The sequence below is a fragment of the Abramis brama genome (genome assembly GCF_963993115.1).
Source record: "Abramis brama genome assembly, chromosome: 22".
NCBI classification, from domain to species: Eukaryota; Metazoa; Chordata; class Actinopteri; order Cypriniformes; family Leuciscidae; genus Abramis; species Abramis brama.
Window position 1 is genome coordinate 12,837,250 of NC_139984.1, and position 20,576 is coordinate 12,857,825.

General features: G+C 37.5%; 1 protein-coding gene across 1 annotated transcript in view; it reads left to right on the top strand.

Annotated features, from left to right (window-relative positions):
- cntn3a.2 (contactin 3a, tandem duplicate 2) overlaps nt 1-20,576 on the top strand; it is a 66,134-nt gene that overhangs the window by 20,743 nt on the left and 24,815 nt on the right. The window contains exons 4-10 of the mRNA XM_084098929.1: nt 5,536-5,711; nt 8,978-9,070; nt 11,135-11,338; nt 13,608-13,710; nt 14,183-14,367; nt 17,725-17,861; nt 18,086-18,215. Coding sequence (XP_083955055.1) covers nt 5,536-5,711; nt 8,978-9,070; nt 11,135-11,338; nt 13,608-13,710; nt 14,183-14,367; nt 17,725-17,861; nt 18,086-18,215 — 1,028 coding nt within the window. The remainder of the gene's footprint in view (nt 1-5,535; nt 5,712-8,977; nt 9,071-11,134; nt 11,339-13,607; nt 13,711-14,182; nt 14,368-17,724; nt 17,862-18,085; nt 18,216-20,576) is intronic.

Genomic DNA, 20,576 nt, shown 5'->3' on the forward strand with positions numbered 1-20,576 from the left:
ACTGTCAAAATATCGTTTTTACCACCCAAGTTTCCTGACACCTTGGCAAAAAATATTGGCAAAGCAACTCCAAAGAACAAAGATTTGACAAACTTTATCAAATCCCAGTGCTTACTGGCAGCATGAGATATCAACTGCAAAAGACTTGATTTAATCCGTGTAAATTCTTCAATGAACTGTGATTGAAGACAAAAAATATATTTTTGAAGCGAGTCAGTCTGCGGAGTTTAAATGAAGCGGGTGCTAAAAAGATTTGTGCGAACGACAAAGTAATTGCTTGAAAGAGCACATTAAACCCTGAGTTCAAAATATCCCGTCTTTCAAATTTATATTAGAAATCCAAAACTCCTGTCCTGCTGTGGCTTGCATGAGAAATGAGTTTCCGTAGTAGTATGCATCCTTCCTCAGTGAAAAGAAACACTGCTAAATGCCACAGTAAAGACCAAATAATTGATTCAACGTCAAGCATTAAGAACAAAAATCTATTAGGTGAATGCTAGGGTTTAGTGATATAGCTTACTAAATATATTTATGTGCTTGGAAAATATTCAGTAGGCTATATATTTGGATTAGAGGAGCCATCATTTCAACCAAAAAGATTAGGTGTCATTTACAGGAACATTTTGCAATTTGTCCTTCCACTTACTGAAATAGCTTGCAGCAGTAATGTTTCTAATAAAGAGGAAGCATTTTCAGTTGTTGAGCAGAATTTTTTATTAGTGTGTGTGATGATGGGCGATTGTTTGCTGGAATATTTTGCTGGGTGCTCCTTGTGGTTCACTGATGGTGGAAAGTGTTTCTTTTTATAAAATTTTTTTGTGGCCGCCAATATATTCAGTGAAACCGGAAAACTAAATGCAAACAAAAGTTCGGATTTATATTATGAAGAATGTCGCAACCAAACAGTTGATGGACCCCATTGACTTCCATAGTATTTTAGTGAACTATTCCTTTAAGTATATCTCACCTCTGTCAGGACCACTATCGTCAAATACGATTGACCATTAGCATACAGTTAGGATTGGCGGTATGGTTCTGTTCTGCAGCCTAGCATGGATAAGAGCAGGGAGAGCAGCAATAACCCCCCTTAGGGTAACAGAAGAGAACCAACATGAATGTATTCCAGATATCATTAATTCAAGATTTTAAGTACAACATAATTCGAGAATTTATTCTGATTCAAAGGGCACTCAGAAGGCCAAATCCTGACTGAGGAGAGGAGGAGCTGGGGATGGAGGAGGGTAATAGCTCCTGAGAAACACGATAGCTGTTGATACACACAGTGATAGGTGTCGTATTCCTATAGGTAGACGTGTATCAGCTGAGAGTCAGCTGATGCGAGCTTGACTAACATGACCTGCCAGAATTTACGCTACGCTTGATTTAAAAGATTGAATACAAGTATATGCCAAATATACTTTTCTGTCAGTAAAAGCCAAGTATATTTAGGTGTAATATTAAGTATTAAGTATATTTATGAGAAGTACATAAAGTAGACTGAAAGTATACTTCATTTTTAGTTTAAAAGAAGGATACTAATAGCATACCTGAATAAACTCCTTTTTTGTAAGGGTACTATATAGGGATTTCCTTGAATTGTGTATATTCATACTGTGAATATTTTGGGTCATTGGGCAAGTTTTGTTGCATACCTGGCAACCCTGAACTGCATAATAAACATAAAGATGTACTGTAGCTAATATAGGACACATTATAAATACTTCCGTGAAGTATATCACTAATTTCTGAGTGAAATACATTTTTGAATCTGAGTTTTGAAATGATTTACTAAAATGGATAATCTGACCTGTAACAATGTTTTTTTCTGTTACACTTTATTTGGTAACACTTTATTTTACGGTGTCATTGTTACACATGTTACATGTAGTTACTATAGTAATAACTATTAATTATGCATAATTACATGCAACTAACCCCTTAACCAAACCAAACCCTATTCCTAACCCTATAGTAAGTACATGTAGTTGCTTAATTTTACTCTGTACTTAAATGTATAATTACAGTGTAACAAAGACACCTTAAAATAAAGTGTAACCCTTTATTTTAAGGTGTCATTGTTACAATGTAATTATACATTTTAGTACTGAGTAATAATAATTAACTACATGTACTTACTATAGGGTTAGGGTAGGATTTGGTTGAGGGTTAGTTGCATGTAATTATGCATAAGTTTCTGTTATTACTATAGTAACTACATGTAACATACGTAACAAGGACACTGTAAAATAAAGTGTTACCGTTTTTTCTCTTGAAAGGTACAGTCACATTTACTGTTCTTCTGCATACTGATCTCGCATTTGGTTCTGTTGGTCACGCAATTTCACCATGTTGACCAACAGAAAGCTGCTCGGTTTGATTGTGACTTCTGTGTGAGCGGTGCTTCATGCGTCCATTATCATAATAGATAATGGACTTTTGTTTGTCTGTGAAATTTCGCTATTGTGATCACACCTTAAGTTTAATTCATAAGCTTTATTAAAACATGTCTTAATTCTCTCCTACTCAAAAGTCAAAAGGTTGTGTCATTTTATCATCAGCAAAATCATCATGAATATATGGGTAACATTCAATATATCACTCAGCTCTGGTGTATGCAGTTCATAAATATGTGTTCTTGTTTGGAAAATCCCAAAAGTATTGAGAGCCTTTGGCCCGCGAATGTGTGTGTGTGTGTGTGGAGACAGAGATTGCTCCCCTCTTACACACCCTGGCCGTCACAGCCAGAGATTGGTCTCCAGGGCGGTCCACAGGTGTTGAAGGTCTCAGCATCACGAGGAGAGCAGAGAGATGAGCAGATGAGCCTGGTGCTTTGGAGCCCATACCAGCAGTCATATCAATGATGCAACCCCCACCTCATACAAAATTGATATGAACAGCAGGGTCGAGTCAAGTTCAACCTTAGCCACACCGGAGACATTGCAGTTTCCAGAAAAGCCCTGAGGCAAACGTAACCCCACTTCACACATCCCTTAACTTGATCTCCGTTTTCTTCTGCTATCAGACTGCGCGGATGTGTCACCCATTGCCACTGTGTGTCAAGTGCCCTTGATCGGGGCTCACTTGCCTCGCTACTATTTTTACGGCTCTTATTTGCATCTCTCGCGAAAGGTTTCGCATTAGAAGCCGCTGATCAGGAAAGCTATTCCATTCTGAGATGTCAGGAGCATTTTGTTCTTGGCCCTTACCCTGATCCTTGCTATGTTCCTGACATATACAGCTGCTCTTAGAGATAAACATGGTGAAAAGAAAAGATAATAAATATACATGATTGAAAGCGTTAAGAAGCTGTGACTGGAACCAATGCATCAAGTCAAGTACTATTCCGTCATATATGCTCAGTTATGGATGTGTGGTTAACCTGTTGTGCCATCCTCTAAAGCCGCACTTGACAGCAAATGTGTATTCATAAGAATACATTTGTGAATTTTGCAGTGTGGGTGGTGGAAACAGCTCATGTCCTTCCTTGTCAGTAATTTTCCCTCTAAACTGCACCTGTTTTTTATGTTGCTCTCATGAAAAAATAAATAAATCCGTGCGGAAGGCCATCTGAAATATTAGTTGTTGTTGTTTTGCAGTATGGAACTGAATATATATATATATATGTACCCATACATACCCTGGAATCTTAATACTGTGTGTTGTTACCTGTTTTTTTTTATAGTTGTTCATGAGTCCCATGTTTATCCTGAGCAGTTAAACTGAGCACTGCTCTTCAAAGAAAAATCCTCCAGGTCCTGCACATTCTTTGGTTTTCCAACATCTTCTGCATATTTAAACCCTTTTCAGCTGAGGCTGTATGATTTTGAGATTCATATTTTCAGACTGAGGACATTTGAGGGATTTATACACAACTATTACAAAAGCTGCAAATAATAACTGATGCTGAAGAAGGCAACGCAATGAATTAAGAGCCAGGGGGTGTAAACTTTTGAACAGGATGATGATGTGTACGGTTTCCTTATTTTGTTTAAAGATAAAAGATATTTAGCACTGCCCTCCAGAAGCTACTTACATGTTTCTCAGAACAAAAAAAAAAATTATGCTGATCACCCAATTTAAAAAGTTTACACCTCCCAGCTCCTAATGCATCATGTTGTCTTCTTGAGCATCAGTGAATGCTTCATCTGAAAATATATATTTTTTATTCTTATCTTTAGGCCCTGTGTCCACCAAAGCGTTTTCTCACGCGGCTGGCATATTTTTCCAGTTGTTTTCAAAGGGAGCGCCACATTTTTAGAACACCAGGAGCGTAACGAGGTCGAGTGAGTGTTGAGTGTCTATTTCAGGCTGAAGTTCTGAACGTTTTTTACCGGTCGCCGAGAATTGAAGAATGTTGAACTTTGGGTAAAATGCAGCGCTCATCACTGTGACTTTTTACCCATCCGTCCAATCACAGTGGAGGAGGGGCGGGACAAATACCACACCGACCAACCGTCACATTCTGCTTGTACAACGTCAACAAATGACAACAACAAGCATAATAACGGAACAAAATCATTTAAAACAAGAGCCAGAGCAAATACTTTACATTGTATCGACATTTTATATAGAAACAACACAGAAACAAACTCTGTGAAATGAGATATTAGTAATACTCATAATAAGCAAAGCGTCCCAACTGAAAAAAGAACTTTTTAACGCCTACAGCTAGGCGTTTTCAGCTGGCTAAAAACGCTTTGGTGGACACACGGCCTTAGTCTTAATTTAATAAATCGTGAATAACTGGAAAGGTTATAGGCCCTTAAAATATTTTTGTGGACAATGAGAGACAAAAGAGACTGAGAACCACTCATATATAAGACTGTTTTAGTATTTAGCTTGTGAATTAACGCATAACATTTGGCCCTTTTTCTCTCAGCATCTGTTCCTGGGGTGTGCAGACACATGGGAGTTTAACCCAGCTGACGCCCTGTCAGAGTAAATGACAAGCGAGGCCTCAGGATCCTCAAATGATCTTGAGCCCTTTGAAAATCTGTCCGTATTAGTGGGCTGGCCTCTGAATTGCATGCTAGCGGTTAGAGCCTCAGGTGGGCTTGGGTCTTAATGATAGGCGTAGATGAGGTGTGAGGAAGTGGAATTGATGATACTCTCCGGCGCTAATCATCACACAATGAAAAGGACAGCAAAAGGAGCTGCGGTAAAATCTTTTAGCATAAGAAGTCGACAAGAATTTCCGTTTGCAAATCATTTTACCTCCATAATGATGCATTTCCTAGAGAAACAGGACATTCAGTGAGAAAAATGTAGATGGGTTTTTCTATACCACAATGCAGCCGGATTTTCATAGGCAGTTCAGGTTTTGAAATATTTCTTTTCTCATTGAAATGAATCAGGGATGAAGTGTAATACCAATCTGATTCAGCTTTGTAATGATGCATTGATATTCCACGTGACATTTGTACATCCAAAACAAAATCAATTTCAAAGGTTATCACGAAAAATCACTCAAAATCAGCAGTTATCATAACACATTGAGCTGTATGCACTATTATCTGTCTGTTTGTGTGTCTGTAGGTGGTCTCTGAACGGCACATTGATTAATCTCAGTACTGATTCCCGTCGGCGGCTATCTGGGGGGAATTTGGTCATTAGAAGTCTGGACCGGGCGCAGGATGGAGGAATATACCAGTGCACTGCCTTCAACCCACAGGGAGCAATTCTTAGCAGAAGATCTAGCCTCCAGTTTGCATGTGAGTCATCGACTGTGCGTTAGCATGCTATATTATCACTTCGGCCACTCAATGCAGGGTGACAGGCGTTAGAGTGGATGCTGCCAATACTGGACTAGCTTAAAGAATGAGTGAAATGAGTTAACAACACCTTAATGCAGCAAATTCAATCATAAATATAGCTTCTACAGGAAAATGAATGATTATGAAGATAAAAGGTTGTATTGTTATATGGATTATATCTATGGCTCTAGTGCACATACAGTACATTTTTATATGTTTGTATAGACACTGAAAAATACATTATTAACATGCATACAAACAACTTTAGGATAGTTAATACATTTTTTAGCTTAATAATATATGGAATTTGTGTTGGTTGGTTTTTTATTGCATTTAATAAATGACAATAATTAAATATGTTCAACTCCATTACATTTAACATAATTAACTAATTTGACTCAAAATAAATAAGTATATATAATATTATACTGAAACTCAAATTGTCATGTACATATATAGTGTATAGTAGAAATTGTGTGTACATTTATCTGCCTCTAAGGTTTTTTTTTTTTTTTTTCATTTCTAAAGTGCATACATAAAAGCTTTTACATTTTAGTTATTTTGCATATATCCAAAAGTAAATAAATGTATGTTTAAACATTATGCACACATTCTTTTGAAATCAGACTAATTAAATAGATTGCTAGAAATTTATATATATATATATAACATTTGTATGTAACACATTTTTCTGCATTATTTTAAAGATGAAGATCACAGTGTGTGATTTCGGTGGCATTGACGTTACTGAATGAAATTGCAAAAATAATGAGGTTTTCTGTCATTGGTAGTACAAACAGGTTGCGTACAATTATTCAATACATAATTTTGTCATGAAACTCTAACCAAGCACTGATTGGTTCCTCTAACGCCGTGGCATTAGCCATCGAGACGTACTTCCTATTCCACACAACCGCATATATTCGTACCCTATCCTGCAATCGTCCTGCTGCGCAATTATGAAAACTTCTGTTTACTCCTCCTCCTCCTCCCCAGTGCCACCTGTAGAGATCTGCTATGGGGGGAGGGGCGGGGTTTAATATATTCATGCAGCAGCATGTCCTTTATGCATGTTATTCTGACTAAGCTGAACAAATTATTGTATTTGCTAAGCTGCAGCATAGCAGATCTCATCTGCCAAAAATCGAGCATATGTACATTCCATGCTCCATGCCAATAAATGCTGGTTAAATAATTCACTCCGAGAATTGTCATGGATGAACTAATAGTAATAAAAATAAACAAATTTTGTTATTAATTAATCAGGTCTGTGCGCTGTGTATGGACAACCTCTGCCAGTCATATCATTTTACAGCCGTGAATAATTCATTTTAATGGATAAAATGCATCTGAAAAATAGCTCAGGTCACAGTGTGAGCAGTATGCGGGAAACATGCACAATCCAAGCTGCCCAGAACGTAAGGATGTGTCATGTTAAGTGTTGCATTAAGCGCTTTAAACAAACACTTTAAGCATATAGGCTAACGTGGTTTGTCCTGTAAAGTGCTTTGACAGATGCGTTTGCTGTTTAATGCATTTTCAGACCAGCGAATACAGCAGGGTTTTTTGTGTGTTTTGTTTTTTAGTCCAAACCTGTAAGTATGAAAAGGGTGTGACAAGTGTCCTTGTTCTAAGAAAACCTTCATTTTATAGTTTATAGCCTGAATGACTTCAATTGTTTACCAAAAGGTTATGACAAAATGTTTTATTTTAGCAGGCTCTAGAAGAATTTCAGAGGCTCATAACAGCAGTAGTTAAGACGGGATGTCAGTATTCACTGACTTCTATTGAAAACAGCAGTTTTGGCTATTTCAGCAGTTCAGCTGATTAGAGTCCAGTTGAGATGGATTATGGTGACTCTTTTCATGGGGCCTTCCACATTCATTTTTTTTTATTGACTCTTCAGTGTGCTCATGTTTTCATTCGTGGACATCTGACCTCAACGGACTGAAAAGAAGAAATGAACTGGAAAAGATTTCAACGTGAAAGAAGGTGTTTACCAGCCATAGCAAACTTTTCTAGGAAGTTTGGTTTGGCAAGCTTTTTCTAACTCCCCAAACAAACTCCAAACAAAGCTTGTCTTGGCCTGATTTTGTTCGAAATGACGTTACATCAGTTCGTTCGTCAATACCGCTTGAAGAATATCGGGGCCTTTAGAGGGAACTTTATCCTATGATGAATCATTTCTATCCTGATGCGAGTGGACTCTTTTCAGGATGGTCCCCATCCATAGGGCATGAGAGGTTACTGAATATTTTGAGGAGTATAACAATGGTGCGAATCAAATGCTATGACCATCACAGTCACCGTATCTCAACCCAATTGAACACCTTGGACCAGCATGTTAGACAGCGCTCTCCACCACTAATGTCAAAACACCAAATGAGGGAATATCTTTTGGAAGATTGGTGTTATATCCCTCCAGTAGAGTTCCAGGGGCTTGTAGAATCAATGCTAAGGTTCATGGAAGCTGTTCCGGCAGAACATGGTGTCACCTGATGTTGGTTTTTCCTTTCATTTCATTTTGACAGTTGTGTTCTGATATGTAAATGTTGAAATTCACACAAGTATTTCTACTTTGCATTAAGGCACATCCAGACAGTGAGTCACCGTTAAACTTCACAGTTTGCATGCACATCAAACAGATGGAGCACAATAGAGAGGAAACACAATTCATTTTGAGTGGGAAAATATTAATTATTGATGATGAGCAGGTTCAATGTGCTGAAATATTTGTTGTTGGATGGTAAATTTAAAACATGTAAATTAACATGTATGTTACAAGTCTAACATTAACAATAAAGAAATGGCAAGAACTTGTTACTATGATCAGAGGTGTATGTTTTTTATTTTATTTACTTAATCATAATCAGCACATGTATGATTTACGATGTCAGAATGTATAGCCTACATACATTCACTATTTTTTATATATATTTTTTTAATTACATATATTATTTAAAATTAGGCTTTTTGTCTGAATAATCGTCAGAGTAATGACTATTAAAATGACCCTGTTGAAGCCCTCGTCCCATGACAAACTGTTGCTATGTTGGGCTGGTCTGGATGCTCAAACAAACTACAGAGCTACAGTGTTTAAATTTTTGGGGAGAATTAAGTTATGAATGGTTGTCTCTACATGTTAAGCTGATATAAAAGAAATCAGCTCTGAGGTATTATCATTTTCATGCTCATCTTCTGACTTTTTTTTTCTTACCTTTCAGACTTGAATTTAAAAACTCAAACAAAAAGCGCTGTCTCTGTGCGAGAAGGCCAGGGGGTTGTTTTACTTTGTGGTACACCATCGTATGCAGGAGGTAAGGCTTTTATAGTATTACATTTTTGGCTTATATTTCAGTCTAGCATAAATATGCTACACATATGTGAAATAAAAAGTTAGGACTCTTATCAGTGTGCTCCATGGGATTTAATATGTGTTTTGAATGGGAAGAACTTGCACACTTACACATTTCAAGAGGCCACAAGGACAGATCCTTGTGGCCTCTTGAAATGTGTAAGTGTGCAAGTTCATCTCATTTGATATTTGAGTCTATGCACCGGACAACTATTGGGTCCATATGGAGTTTTGTGAATTTTTTTAATGAAAGATCAAAAGGATAAACAATGCAGATTTATTTTAATATACAGTGAGGAAAATAAGTATTTGAACACCCTGCTATTTTGCAAGTTCTCCCACTTAGAAATCATGGAGGGGTCTGAAATTGTCATCGTAGGTGCATGTCCACTGTGAGAGACATAATCTAAATAAAAAAATCCAGAAATCACAATGTATGATTTTTTTAAACTATTTATTTGTATGATACAGCTGCAAATAAGTATTTGAACACCTGAGAAAATCAATGTTAATATTTGGTACAGTAGCCTTTGTTTGCAATTACAGAGGTCAAACGTTTCCTGTAGTTTTTCACCAGGTTTGCACACACTGCAGGAGGGATTTTGGCCCACTCCTCCACACAGATCTTCTCTAGATCAGTCAGGTTTCTGGGCTGTCGCTGAGAAACACGGAGTTTGAGCTCCCTCCAAAGATTCTCTATTGGGTTTAGGTCTGGAGACTGGCTAGGCCACGCCAGAACCTTGATATGCTTCTTACAGAGCCACTCCTTGGTTATCCTGGCTGTGTGCTTCGGGTCATTGTCATGTTGGAAGACCCAGCCTCGACCCATCTTCAATGCTCTAACTGAGGGAAGGAGGTTGTTCCCCAAAATCTCGCAATGCATGGCCCCGGTCATCCTCTCCTTAATACAGGCAGTCGCCCTGTTCCATGTGCAGAAAAACACCCCCAAAGCATGATGCTACCACCCCCATGCTTCACAGTAGGGATGGTGTTCTTGGGATGGTACTCATCATTCTTCTTCCTCCAAACACGTTTAGTGGAATTATGACCAAAAAGTTCTATTTTGGTCTCATCTGACCACATGACTTTCTCCCATGACTCCTCTGGATCATCCAAATGGTCATTGGCAAACTTAAGACGGGCCTTGACATGTGCTGGTTTAAGCAGGGGAACCTTCCGTGCCATGCATGATTTCAAACCATGACGTCTTAGTGTATTACCAACAGTAACCTTGGAAACGGTGGTCCCAGCTCTTTTCAGGTCATTGACCAGCTCCTCCCGTGTAGTTCTGGGCTGATTTCTCACCTTTCTTAGGATCATTGAGACCCCACGAGGTGAGATCTTGCATGGAGCCCCAGTCCGAGGGAGATTGACAGTCATGTTTAGCTTCTTCCATTTTCTAATGATTGCTCCAACAGTGGACCTTTTTTCACCAAGCTGCTTGGCAATTTCCCCGTAGCCCTTTCCAGCCTTGTGGAGGTGTACAATTTTGTCTCTAGTGTCTTTGGACAGCTCTTTGGTCTTGGCCATGTTAGTAGTTGGATTCTTACTGATTGTATGGGGTGGACAGGTGTCTTTATGCCGCTAACGACCTCAAACAGGTGCATCTAATTTAGGATAATAAATGGAGTGGAGGTGGACATTTTAAAGGCAGACTAACAGGTCTTTGAGGATCAGAATTCTAGCTGATAGACAGGTGTTCAAATACTTATTTGCAGCTGTATCATACAAATAAATAGTTAAAAAATCATATATTGTGATTTCTGGATTTTTTTTTTTTAGATTATGTCTCTCACAGTGGACATGCACCTACGATGACAATTTCAGACCCCTCCATGATTTCCAAGTGGGAGAACTTGCAAAATAGCAGGGTGTTCAAATACTTATTTTCCTCACTGTATGTATATATATACAAAAAGTACAAATAATTTCTCATTTAAGTTCCCAAGAGTGTTTGGCAAGCTTAGTTCGTTTTGTTTTTAATTATGGTCTAAAATATATGGTCTGTGTCCCATCTCCTTTCCAGATCTCTCATTTGCATGGGTCTTTAACGAGTACCCTTACTTTGTTCAGCAAGACAATCGTCGCTTTGTCTCTCAGGAGACGGGAAACCTTTACATCGCCAAAGTGGAGCCTTCGGATGTGGGTAACTACACGTGCGTGGTGGTAAACCGCATCACTAAAGGCAAAGTCCTCAGCTCCCCGACCCCTCTGGTACTACGAACGGATGGTAAATATCAAGGTTTTTTCAGTGGGCAGAAGCTGAATCATAACATCAGCTCTAAATGATTAACATGTTGATGCAGTTGGCATCAGGTTTGTTTGAACTGTGTCAGAACACTTAAGAGGTCACCCCAACTCCATCTTCCACCCCGAATACAAAATTTAATAAATAGCATGCTTTATGTATGTATGATGTATCAAGCAAAAATTATATAAATTAAAACTTCATTAAAGCTTTATTTTTTTGGACATGGGTTTCATTCCCATGGTGGAATATACAAATGTTGTTGTTGTTTTTTTTAATAAATAGAGTAGCGGGATAATTTACAGCAGTGGGATTTCATTTGGTTTCATGTTAGATTTGACTGATTCAATTAGCTTGACTTCAAAGCATTGATGAACACCCCAACCCCTAACTAAAACTAAAAAAGTATATGAAGACTTCAGATGCAAAAGCCTCTAAGTCCGTCTAAAGTTTTTTGTTTAATATTAACATTTTTATCAGACTCCTATGTATAGGTTTCTACCCAAGTACCGGCATTTCTGAATGGGCTGAGGCTGGGATTTAGTGAGTTTGAAGTGAAAGTATTTGATGAACGTATACTATGTGCAGAGAGCATTCACTCAATATTATTATCTCATTTTTGACAGAGGTGGCTTTAGAGGCTTTTGCATCGGAGGTCTTGATATATGCATATACCCATACAGTAAATGTTTTACCTGGCACAAATTTGTAGAGGGCTCTTAAAGTTATATTTTTCCTTGTCAGCTGCCTAAAATCTGTCAAAATCTATTGATTCTTCAGCTGATTCTATAATTACAGAAAATCAGAGGTGGACGAAGTACACAACTTCCTTACTTGAGTGAAAGTACAGATACTACTGGTCAAATATTACTCCGTTACAAGTAAAAGTTGTAAAGACCTATTTTTACTTAAGTAAAAGTACAGAAGTACTAGTTTTTAAAAATACTTAAGTATCAAAAGTAAAAAGTAAATGTCAATGCATTGTTTTATTATTGTTGCATTGTTGTATGTAATACTTAAAGTACCGTATGCCTCTGAATCTATGCCTGCCTTCCTACCCTCATATCAATATCACATTTATTTCTAGAACACAGTTCCAGTAGTGGGACTGAATGTGAGATTGAATGTGAGATCGAATAAGTGCACTCAATAACGTCCACAATGGTTTCGGACCCAAATGGCTGTTCCCTCAAATATTGCCCTATTTAAAGTTTTTTGGCTTTTAGTATGAATATGTTAGCCTTACTGTTATCTATAAGCTAGTGTGCTCCAAAAAAGTGACAAAAGTCGCATTTAGAAGACCAAACCCAACGTTGAAAATGAAAATCAGGTTTATGTCAGAATCCAATGTCAGATTGACATTGATCTCCAACGTTGGACAGACGTCAACCCGACTTTTATTTTCAATCAATATCCAACGTCAATCTGACGTCGGGTTCTGATGTCAATCAGATGCAGGGTTCTGACGTCAACCCGACTTTCATTTCCAACCAAAATGCAACCCCTGCAACCAAAATCATCCACTGACTGATGTTACTTTCTACTCAAGGACCTTGACAGAACTGTAGTGGAGTAAAAAGTACAATATTTGTCTTTCAAATGTAGTGAAGTTAAAGTAAAAAGTTTCCAGAAAAAATAATACTCAAGTAAAGTACAGATACTCAAAAAGTGTACTTAAGTAGAGTACTCAAGTAAATGTACTTTGTTACTGTATTTGAAAATAGCATTTAAATCAACAAAAACAGAAATGCATCTTTAGACTTTGAATACAACACTAATTTATATTGCTTAGGATTTGATAGCAACACAGAAAACACTTTCTTTGGTGTCGACTTGACAGCATGCAAACATTTTTTTTTTTTTTTACATAACAAGACAGTGTAAATTAGTTTTACATTGCATTTGTTAGCAGCCGTAGTTTCATGAACGGCCCAGTTTACTCTCCAAGAAATGCTTTCACAGTCCTAAACATACTTTGTCATAAATGTAAACATAAACAATGGCTATATAAAATATTTACAGACACTGTAAAAACTGCAGCAAACACCACACCTATGCGTAGTGTCAGACTCCAGATTGGTATGAATTATTTGTTGCCTTTTGTTTTAGCCGCTTGTTCTCGGGAGAAGAAGCCGTTCACCTACTAACACTGTTTTGTATTTATCATAAAATATACAGTAGTCTCTATTATTATACATAATAAGTGAATGAATTATGAATAGAAAAATAACACTGTTTTTTTCCCTCATAGGCATAATGGGTGAATATGAGCCGAAAATAGAGGTTCATTTCTCTGACTTGGTTCCGGCTGCAAAGGGATCAGTTGTGACACTGGAGTGTTTTGCTTTGGGGAAGTAAGTGGAATTCTGCACCCTTTTGTAGTTACTGATGCCCGACTTTTAATGGTACTCTGTCATTGAGCTTAATGTGTTTTTCAACTTGGCCCTTTTCCACCTCTTCTCGACACCTTTTAAACATGCTTGTCAAAGTCTATTTGGGAAATACCGTATAACTCTCTAGTTTTTGCCTTGAGGCAATTTTTCTGTCTCAATTGATCCCATTAGTGGATGAGCCATATACGTTTTCCTTGCAAAAAGAAATGAGATGGTGTCTTATGAGGAAATGTTTCTCATTTAGTATGTTAGAGCTGAGATATGAGTAGGAACGACAGTAATCTACAAAATAATGAAATTATACAAAATACCCATTCTTTATCTTCATCTTTTCTGTTTCCCTATCTCTTTTTTTTTTCCTGCTCTATGTAGCTTTTTCATTTTTCTCTTTTGCTATTGCAAGATTACTCACCATAGTTTCTCATACGTTCAGCCCAGTTCCAGAGATAACGTGGAGGAGAGCGAATGGAGTGCCGTTTCCCAGCAAGGTGAAGATGAAGAACTCAAATGTAGTTCTGGAGATTCCCAGTTTCCAGCAGGAGGACGCCGGAGGCTATGAATGTGTGGCAGAGAACAAGATGGGAAAAAACACAGTGCAAGGACGACTGTCTTTCCACGGTATGATTATTTCACTCATAGTATTTTTACTGTATATTTAGTGCATGTTGTATGATCATTTTTTGCTATAAAAATTTCAAGTGATGCATAATTACAAGTAACTAACCCTAAACCAAACCCTAACCGTAACTCTATAGTAAGTACATCCCAGACAGCACCATAGTGTCGGCCCAGATCCGGCCCACATCTGGTACGCGTTGTACCAGATGTGGCCCAGATCTAGGCCGACACTATGGTGCTGTCTGAATGTAGTTAATTCATATTACTCAGTATTTATATGAGTTAGTACAATGTAACTACGTCACCGTGAAATAAAGTGTAGCCGCAATTTCTTGCAATTAATATAATGTATTCAGAATTTTTTTAATAATTTGAAGCAAGCTAGGTAATTTTCTACCATGACACAACAATACCACTCCATTGTATTATAATGACGTAAATGGTATCATTATGGTTGTGCAAATACTACTGTAGAAATGACTGAAAGAATGGCAATGAGTTGTAAATACAGACTGAAAATATATTGCAATAAATATACAGTATACAGTAGTGTGTCTATGGTGATGTTGTACTACACATGGTTTGGTTGTTTTATCCATTGTACTAATCCAATTTATTGTTACCTAGTACTGTTACACATTGGCTGGATATTAGTAGGAGTTACAGAAGCTGTTGTCTCTGCCATATTGTTTCTTCTGTCGTTGAAATTAATTCTTGCTAATAATTTAAAACACTTAATGTTTATTATTGTTGTCATAACCACTCAAATTCTTGCCAGCGTTTACTATGAGGAACCCTGCCAGTTCAATCACTTCACAATTGCATTGAATTTCTTTCTGATTACTTTCTGCCCTGTCTGGACTTTCTTATATTTTCCATAACCGCATAGTAAAGATCAAAATAAACTGAGCTCACGTAATGGATTTGGCAGAGTAATGTTGTGTCGTGCCAAGACTCAGCAGTGCTAAATGCTATAATTTGAGACACTTTTGTTGATCCAGAAAGGTGTCAAATGGCAAGAGTTACCGTTTTATAGAGCCAAATCGGATGGATGGATGGATGGATGGATAGATGGATAGATGGATAGATGGATAGATAGATAGATAGATAGATAGATAGATAGATAGATAGATAGATAGATAGATAGATAGATAGATAGATAGATAGATAGATAGCAAACATGCATGGAGAACTCATTATCTCACCACTGGTGTGTTATTCATTATCATTATATTTTAGTTAATAACGGTACTCGTTATTATCAATTCAGACGCTGCAATTAGGTCAGCTCTAATTATCAAGCCATTTTACTCTCCAATGTATTCATTATTTTGCCTTAGTTTTATAAGATCAAGCTTAATTTCCAAATCTAACACCAAAGTCTGTTTCAAAGAGATATCGGTTCAACATGGACAAATTATAGGTCTGTCTGGATCTCAAGCACTCATGGACCCATTTTTGGAGACGAGAAATGACTCAGAGGACTATTAGGCACTAGAAACAAGCATATGAGAATTATTACCTCCATTGGGCCCGCCATTTTCCATCGACACAACAAGAAGAACAGGCCTCGTCCTAATGATGTGGAGATCACCAGATACACGCAGAATTAGTGTGCAGTGGCTGGCGATTGAATAGCAAGATGAAAACAGCAAATAATTCCCGTGATAATTGATAGCAGAACAGCTACTCGATATCTTGGGAACCTTTCACATGTGGTGGGTTATTGATTCTAATAAAATGGATATGTATTCAAAGACGGAAAAACCTATTAGCGAAATACAATACAAACAAAAAACTCTAGCCCAAGCATAGGTCTATTGCACTGGACAGATGGGATTTCAAAGGTGTTATTTTCATTCACATCTGTGTACACACCATTTCTAAGTTCAGCTTCCAGATGAAATGTTGTTATCGTAAATGCGAGTTCAAGGTTTATATAGGACTTATTGAGAAGGTTAGAGGGGCAGGTGCAACTCCGACCTCCTTCTGAAAAGACCTGGCCTCCACGAACGACACAAAACATGAACGCTTTTCTTCCCTGTGCTTTCAGAGTGCAAGCGTCCTTGTATAATGCAGACTCTTTGAAAAAGGCCAATGCTCGGAAAAAAAGGAATTGGTAAAAGTTGCAGGGTTAACTCGTGCGTTTCATAGATGCTTTGGTTTAATTACTTCTTGAAAACCGGAGCTGATCAGTTTTCCTGATGAGACAATCACTACGTGACTTCGATCGATCAATTAAGTGCTTAGTTGCCACAAAACTTGCAAGCGTTGTTAGCAGGAATAGTGATTGATGATTAATCTATAGGCATGCTTACATGGGCCTTGTGCAATTGGTGGGAATCTACAACGCAGAACATGAGGAGAGTGTCACATTATAGAACCGTGTGATGGTTCAATCATGAACTCGGACAGAACTGGCGGCATGAATGGAAACCGGTCACCTTTTCCATTGGCAGGAAGACCGATAGATCAAGTAATTATTGACATGTTGTGCTTTCAGTTAATCCGATAAAAGAGTGTCCATGCCTCAGTAAGACTAAACTCTGAAATCATTGTATATTTAGATAGTTGCTGGATCAAAACAGCACAACCCTAAGTTTCTTATATGATGATATTATTGTCTCTATATATATATATATATATATAAATAAGAAAACTTGAGCAATTTAAACAGTGCAAGTAAAATAGTGCAGATAGACCAAGTAAAAAATATATTTATTTTTTTATTACTACTACAATGTTTTCTTCAGACGTCAACTAGAATTATTGTAGACTTTTTTTATTTGAATTTTAATAGTATTAACCTATCAGTTAAGACTGTTGAGTTTATACATTACAGTTTAAAAGTTTGGTGTCATTAAGGTTTTTTCTTTTTACTTTATTCAGCAAGAATGCATTAAATTGTTGAAAGAGACAGTAAAGAGATTTATAATGTTTCTATTCTATTCGAAATTCTATTTCAAGTAAATGCTGGTCTTTTGAACTTTCTCTATTTGTCAGAGAATCCTGAAAGAAAATGTATCAGATTCCACAAAAACAATAAGCAGCACAACTGTTTTCAACATTGATAATAATAAAAAATGTTTCTTGTGCATCAAATCAGCATATTAGACTGATTTCTGAAGGATCATGTGACGCTGAAGACTGGAGTAATGACGCTGAAAATTCAGCTTTACCATCATATGAATAAAATACATTTAAATCTGTGATCATATTTCACAATATTACTTCTAATATTACTAATTGCCTCGGTGAGCAGAAGAGACTTTAATAATAATAAAAATGTGTGTATATATAGTATGACAAATATTAAAAATGCAATAAAATGTACCTTCTTTTTCTTTTCTTTTTCAGCAAAACCTCAGTGGGTTCAGACGATGCGAGACAACGCTTTGTCAATTGATGAGAGATTGTTTTGGGAGTGTAAGGCCAATGGCAAGCCCAAGCCTTCATACAGCTGGCTGAAGAATGGAGAACTGCTGGCAGCCGAGGTAAAACTCAAGCAGCTCAAGGAGCAATAGTGTTGTAGTCGTAAAAAGATCTGGGTTGACAGTGCAATGATCCTCAGTTCAAACCTCAGCAGGAGAGCTCTGTTAAATGTATATAACACAGTTTTATTGATCATATAATGGCTAAACTACTTCAGTCTCTGTTGTCTGAGTTGAATGCACAGCTATTTTTAAATGCTTTTCATTGCTGCTCTTCTGTGTCACAGGACAGGATACAGATAGAGAACGGAGCCCTGACAATCAGCTCTGTAAACCTCTCAGACGCTGGCATGTATCAGTGTGTCGCCGAGAACAAACACGGAATCATTTATTTTGGTGCCGAGCTGGTGGTGTTAGGTAAGAGAGCCTCCTGTACTTCCTCATTTCCAATTATCTTGCGCCTTTGTTCACTTAGCCGCTCCATCCCAGCAAACACAAAACATTTTTACATTTCAAAACATTGCTTTTTGGTTGCAGTTGGGGAACGTTGCAGTACAACGTTTAAAATCGTTCTAGAAACCAAAACTAAAATAAAAAAAAAAATTAAAAAAAAAAAATTAAATATATATATATATATATATATATATATATATATATATATATATATATATATATATATATATAATTTCTTATATGAGTTTGTTTTTACTTATTTTTATAATGACTGCTATTCATTTCCCTTAAATAAATTGATTTTTTTTTTCATTCTATTGTTTCAAGACAATGTATATGCCATTCATTTCTCATCTGCAAAAAAAAATAATAATTAAAGACTTCTGAAGCAACTTTCTTTTGCCTTGCAACAAATGATATCAGCCTCTAAAAAGTATTAGAAAAACTATTATGACATTTCAATTTATGTGTTGGTTACCCATTTAAGACTAGAGTAGATAGAATAAATTAAGATGTGGCAGATGTGCTGCTATAAAGATTGTGTTATTTTAATATCTAGGCAAAGCAGTTGGTGAAATATTAAAACGTTCAAAGGTGGAAAAATATTAACATTGTATTTTATTTTATCACTGTTATTCCTTTCCCTTATCATGACTGTTATTCACTTCCCTTCCCACATTGTCAATGTGTTGGTAGTCAAACTCCAGTTCTGACAGCATTGTGGGGAAAATGAAACAACACTTTTGTGTTACTGTGCTGAGGAAACATGTGTCCGAACGCAACGCTGAACATGCAGAGTTGAAGGAACAGCGCTGAAATGACGTTTGAATTCTCCACTATAATGCGATCTCATACGCAGTGATTGAGTTAAAAGAGTTCCTTTTCATGAATAAATGCAGAGAACCAGATGGCGTTGAATCGTGCCTCTCCAGCCCCGGCAGCCAATCACACACTCCGGATGCACACTTCTACCTCAGATGTGTCAACTTTGCTTTTCAACCAGGAAGAGTGAAAAGCGCAAAAATAACCAATTTCCACATACTGATCAAATTTGCCTTTAGTGTTTTCAGTAATGTGCAGCCTGTACATATCAGTTCAAAAAATTTGTTTTTGAGGTTTCATGGCCCTTTAAGATTTAGCTTAGATGGAGTAAAATAAGACAATTATGCAATATGGTTCATTAGAAATATAAGAACACAGGAGCTTCTCTGAGGTCTTTACAGGCAAATAAACTCTTGAAATGGACTCGCACACCAAGGAGCTGCCCTCTTTTCAACGTTTCCCATAAGAGCATTGATTTAGCAGCATTTAGAGCGGAGTGGCGTGGCACTGTGACTTTAGTAATGTTAATCCACTATTGATTGTCTGGTGGGAGATGAGGAAACTGTGGCCGCTCTGTTGACAACATGACAAAGCCACGACTGAGGGGTTCACTAGTGGAAAAACATTCAAGTAGACAGTGACAAAGACCAGAGAAAGATCTTTGTCATCAGCTCATATACAGACACTGGGAGAGAGAGAGATGGTGGAGAGTGGCTAGAGGTCATTAAGGACACCTCCGCTTTCTGACTGCAGCCAATTCCTTCACTGGCCTTCTCTAATGATATTTGTGGAGGTGCCAGCAACCCTCCACGGGCTAATTAGGTAATAGAGATGCTATTTAACAATGCTTTAGGGCGCAGCGTGTTCGCTATGACAGTGCATGAGCGGCTTCCCATTCACAGCATTGGATAAACGCTGCTTCTCGGCAGAGGAGATACATTAGACCCAATTAGTGCTGGTCTCTTAGTGTTACGTCATTGCTTTCGGAAAATGACTATAAGGGCTACTTTAAAAGCTGGATAACTCATATCAACACTGGTGTCAGCTGTCTGTGAAATATCAGCACGGCTTGATGTCATGCCTTGTTTAAACGGGTTTTATAACAAACCAATCCATTTTGAAAGGGATAGTACACAAATTAAGGGTGCATTCACTCCTGTCTTGTTTGGTTCGATTGAATCAAACTCAAGTTCGTTTCCCCCGTTGGTGCGGATCTTTTGGGCAGGTGTGAATACAGCAATCGCACTCATGCGGATCAAACAACCGTACCGAAACCCAGCTGAAGAGGTGGTCTCGGTCCGGTTCCAAACGAACTCTGGTACGGTTCGAATTTCTGTCCAATGAATGGATGATCTTAGCACACATGTGGGTTTTTTTTACAAATTTTGGTTCACTTGCAAAAAGGGCAGTGTGAAAGCGAACCACAACAAACAAAACAAAAAAATAAATTTTATTTGGGCCGGACCAAAGCAAGTGACCTTGCGGACTTTCCTGGTGTGAATA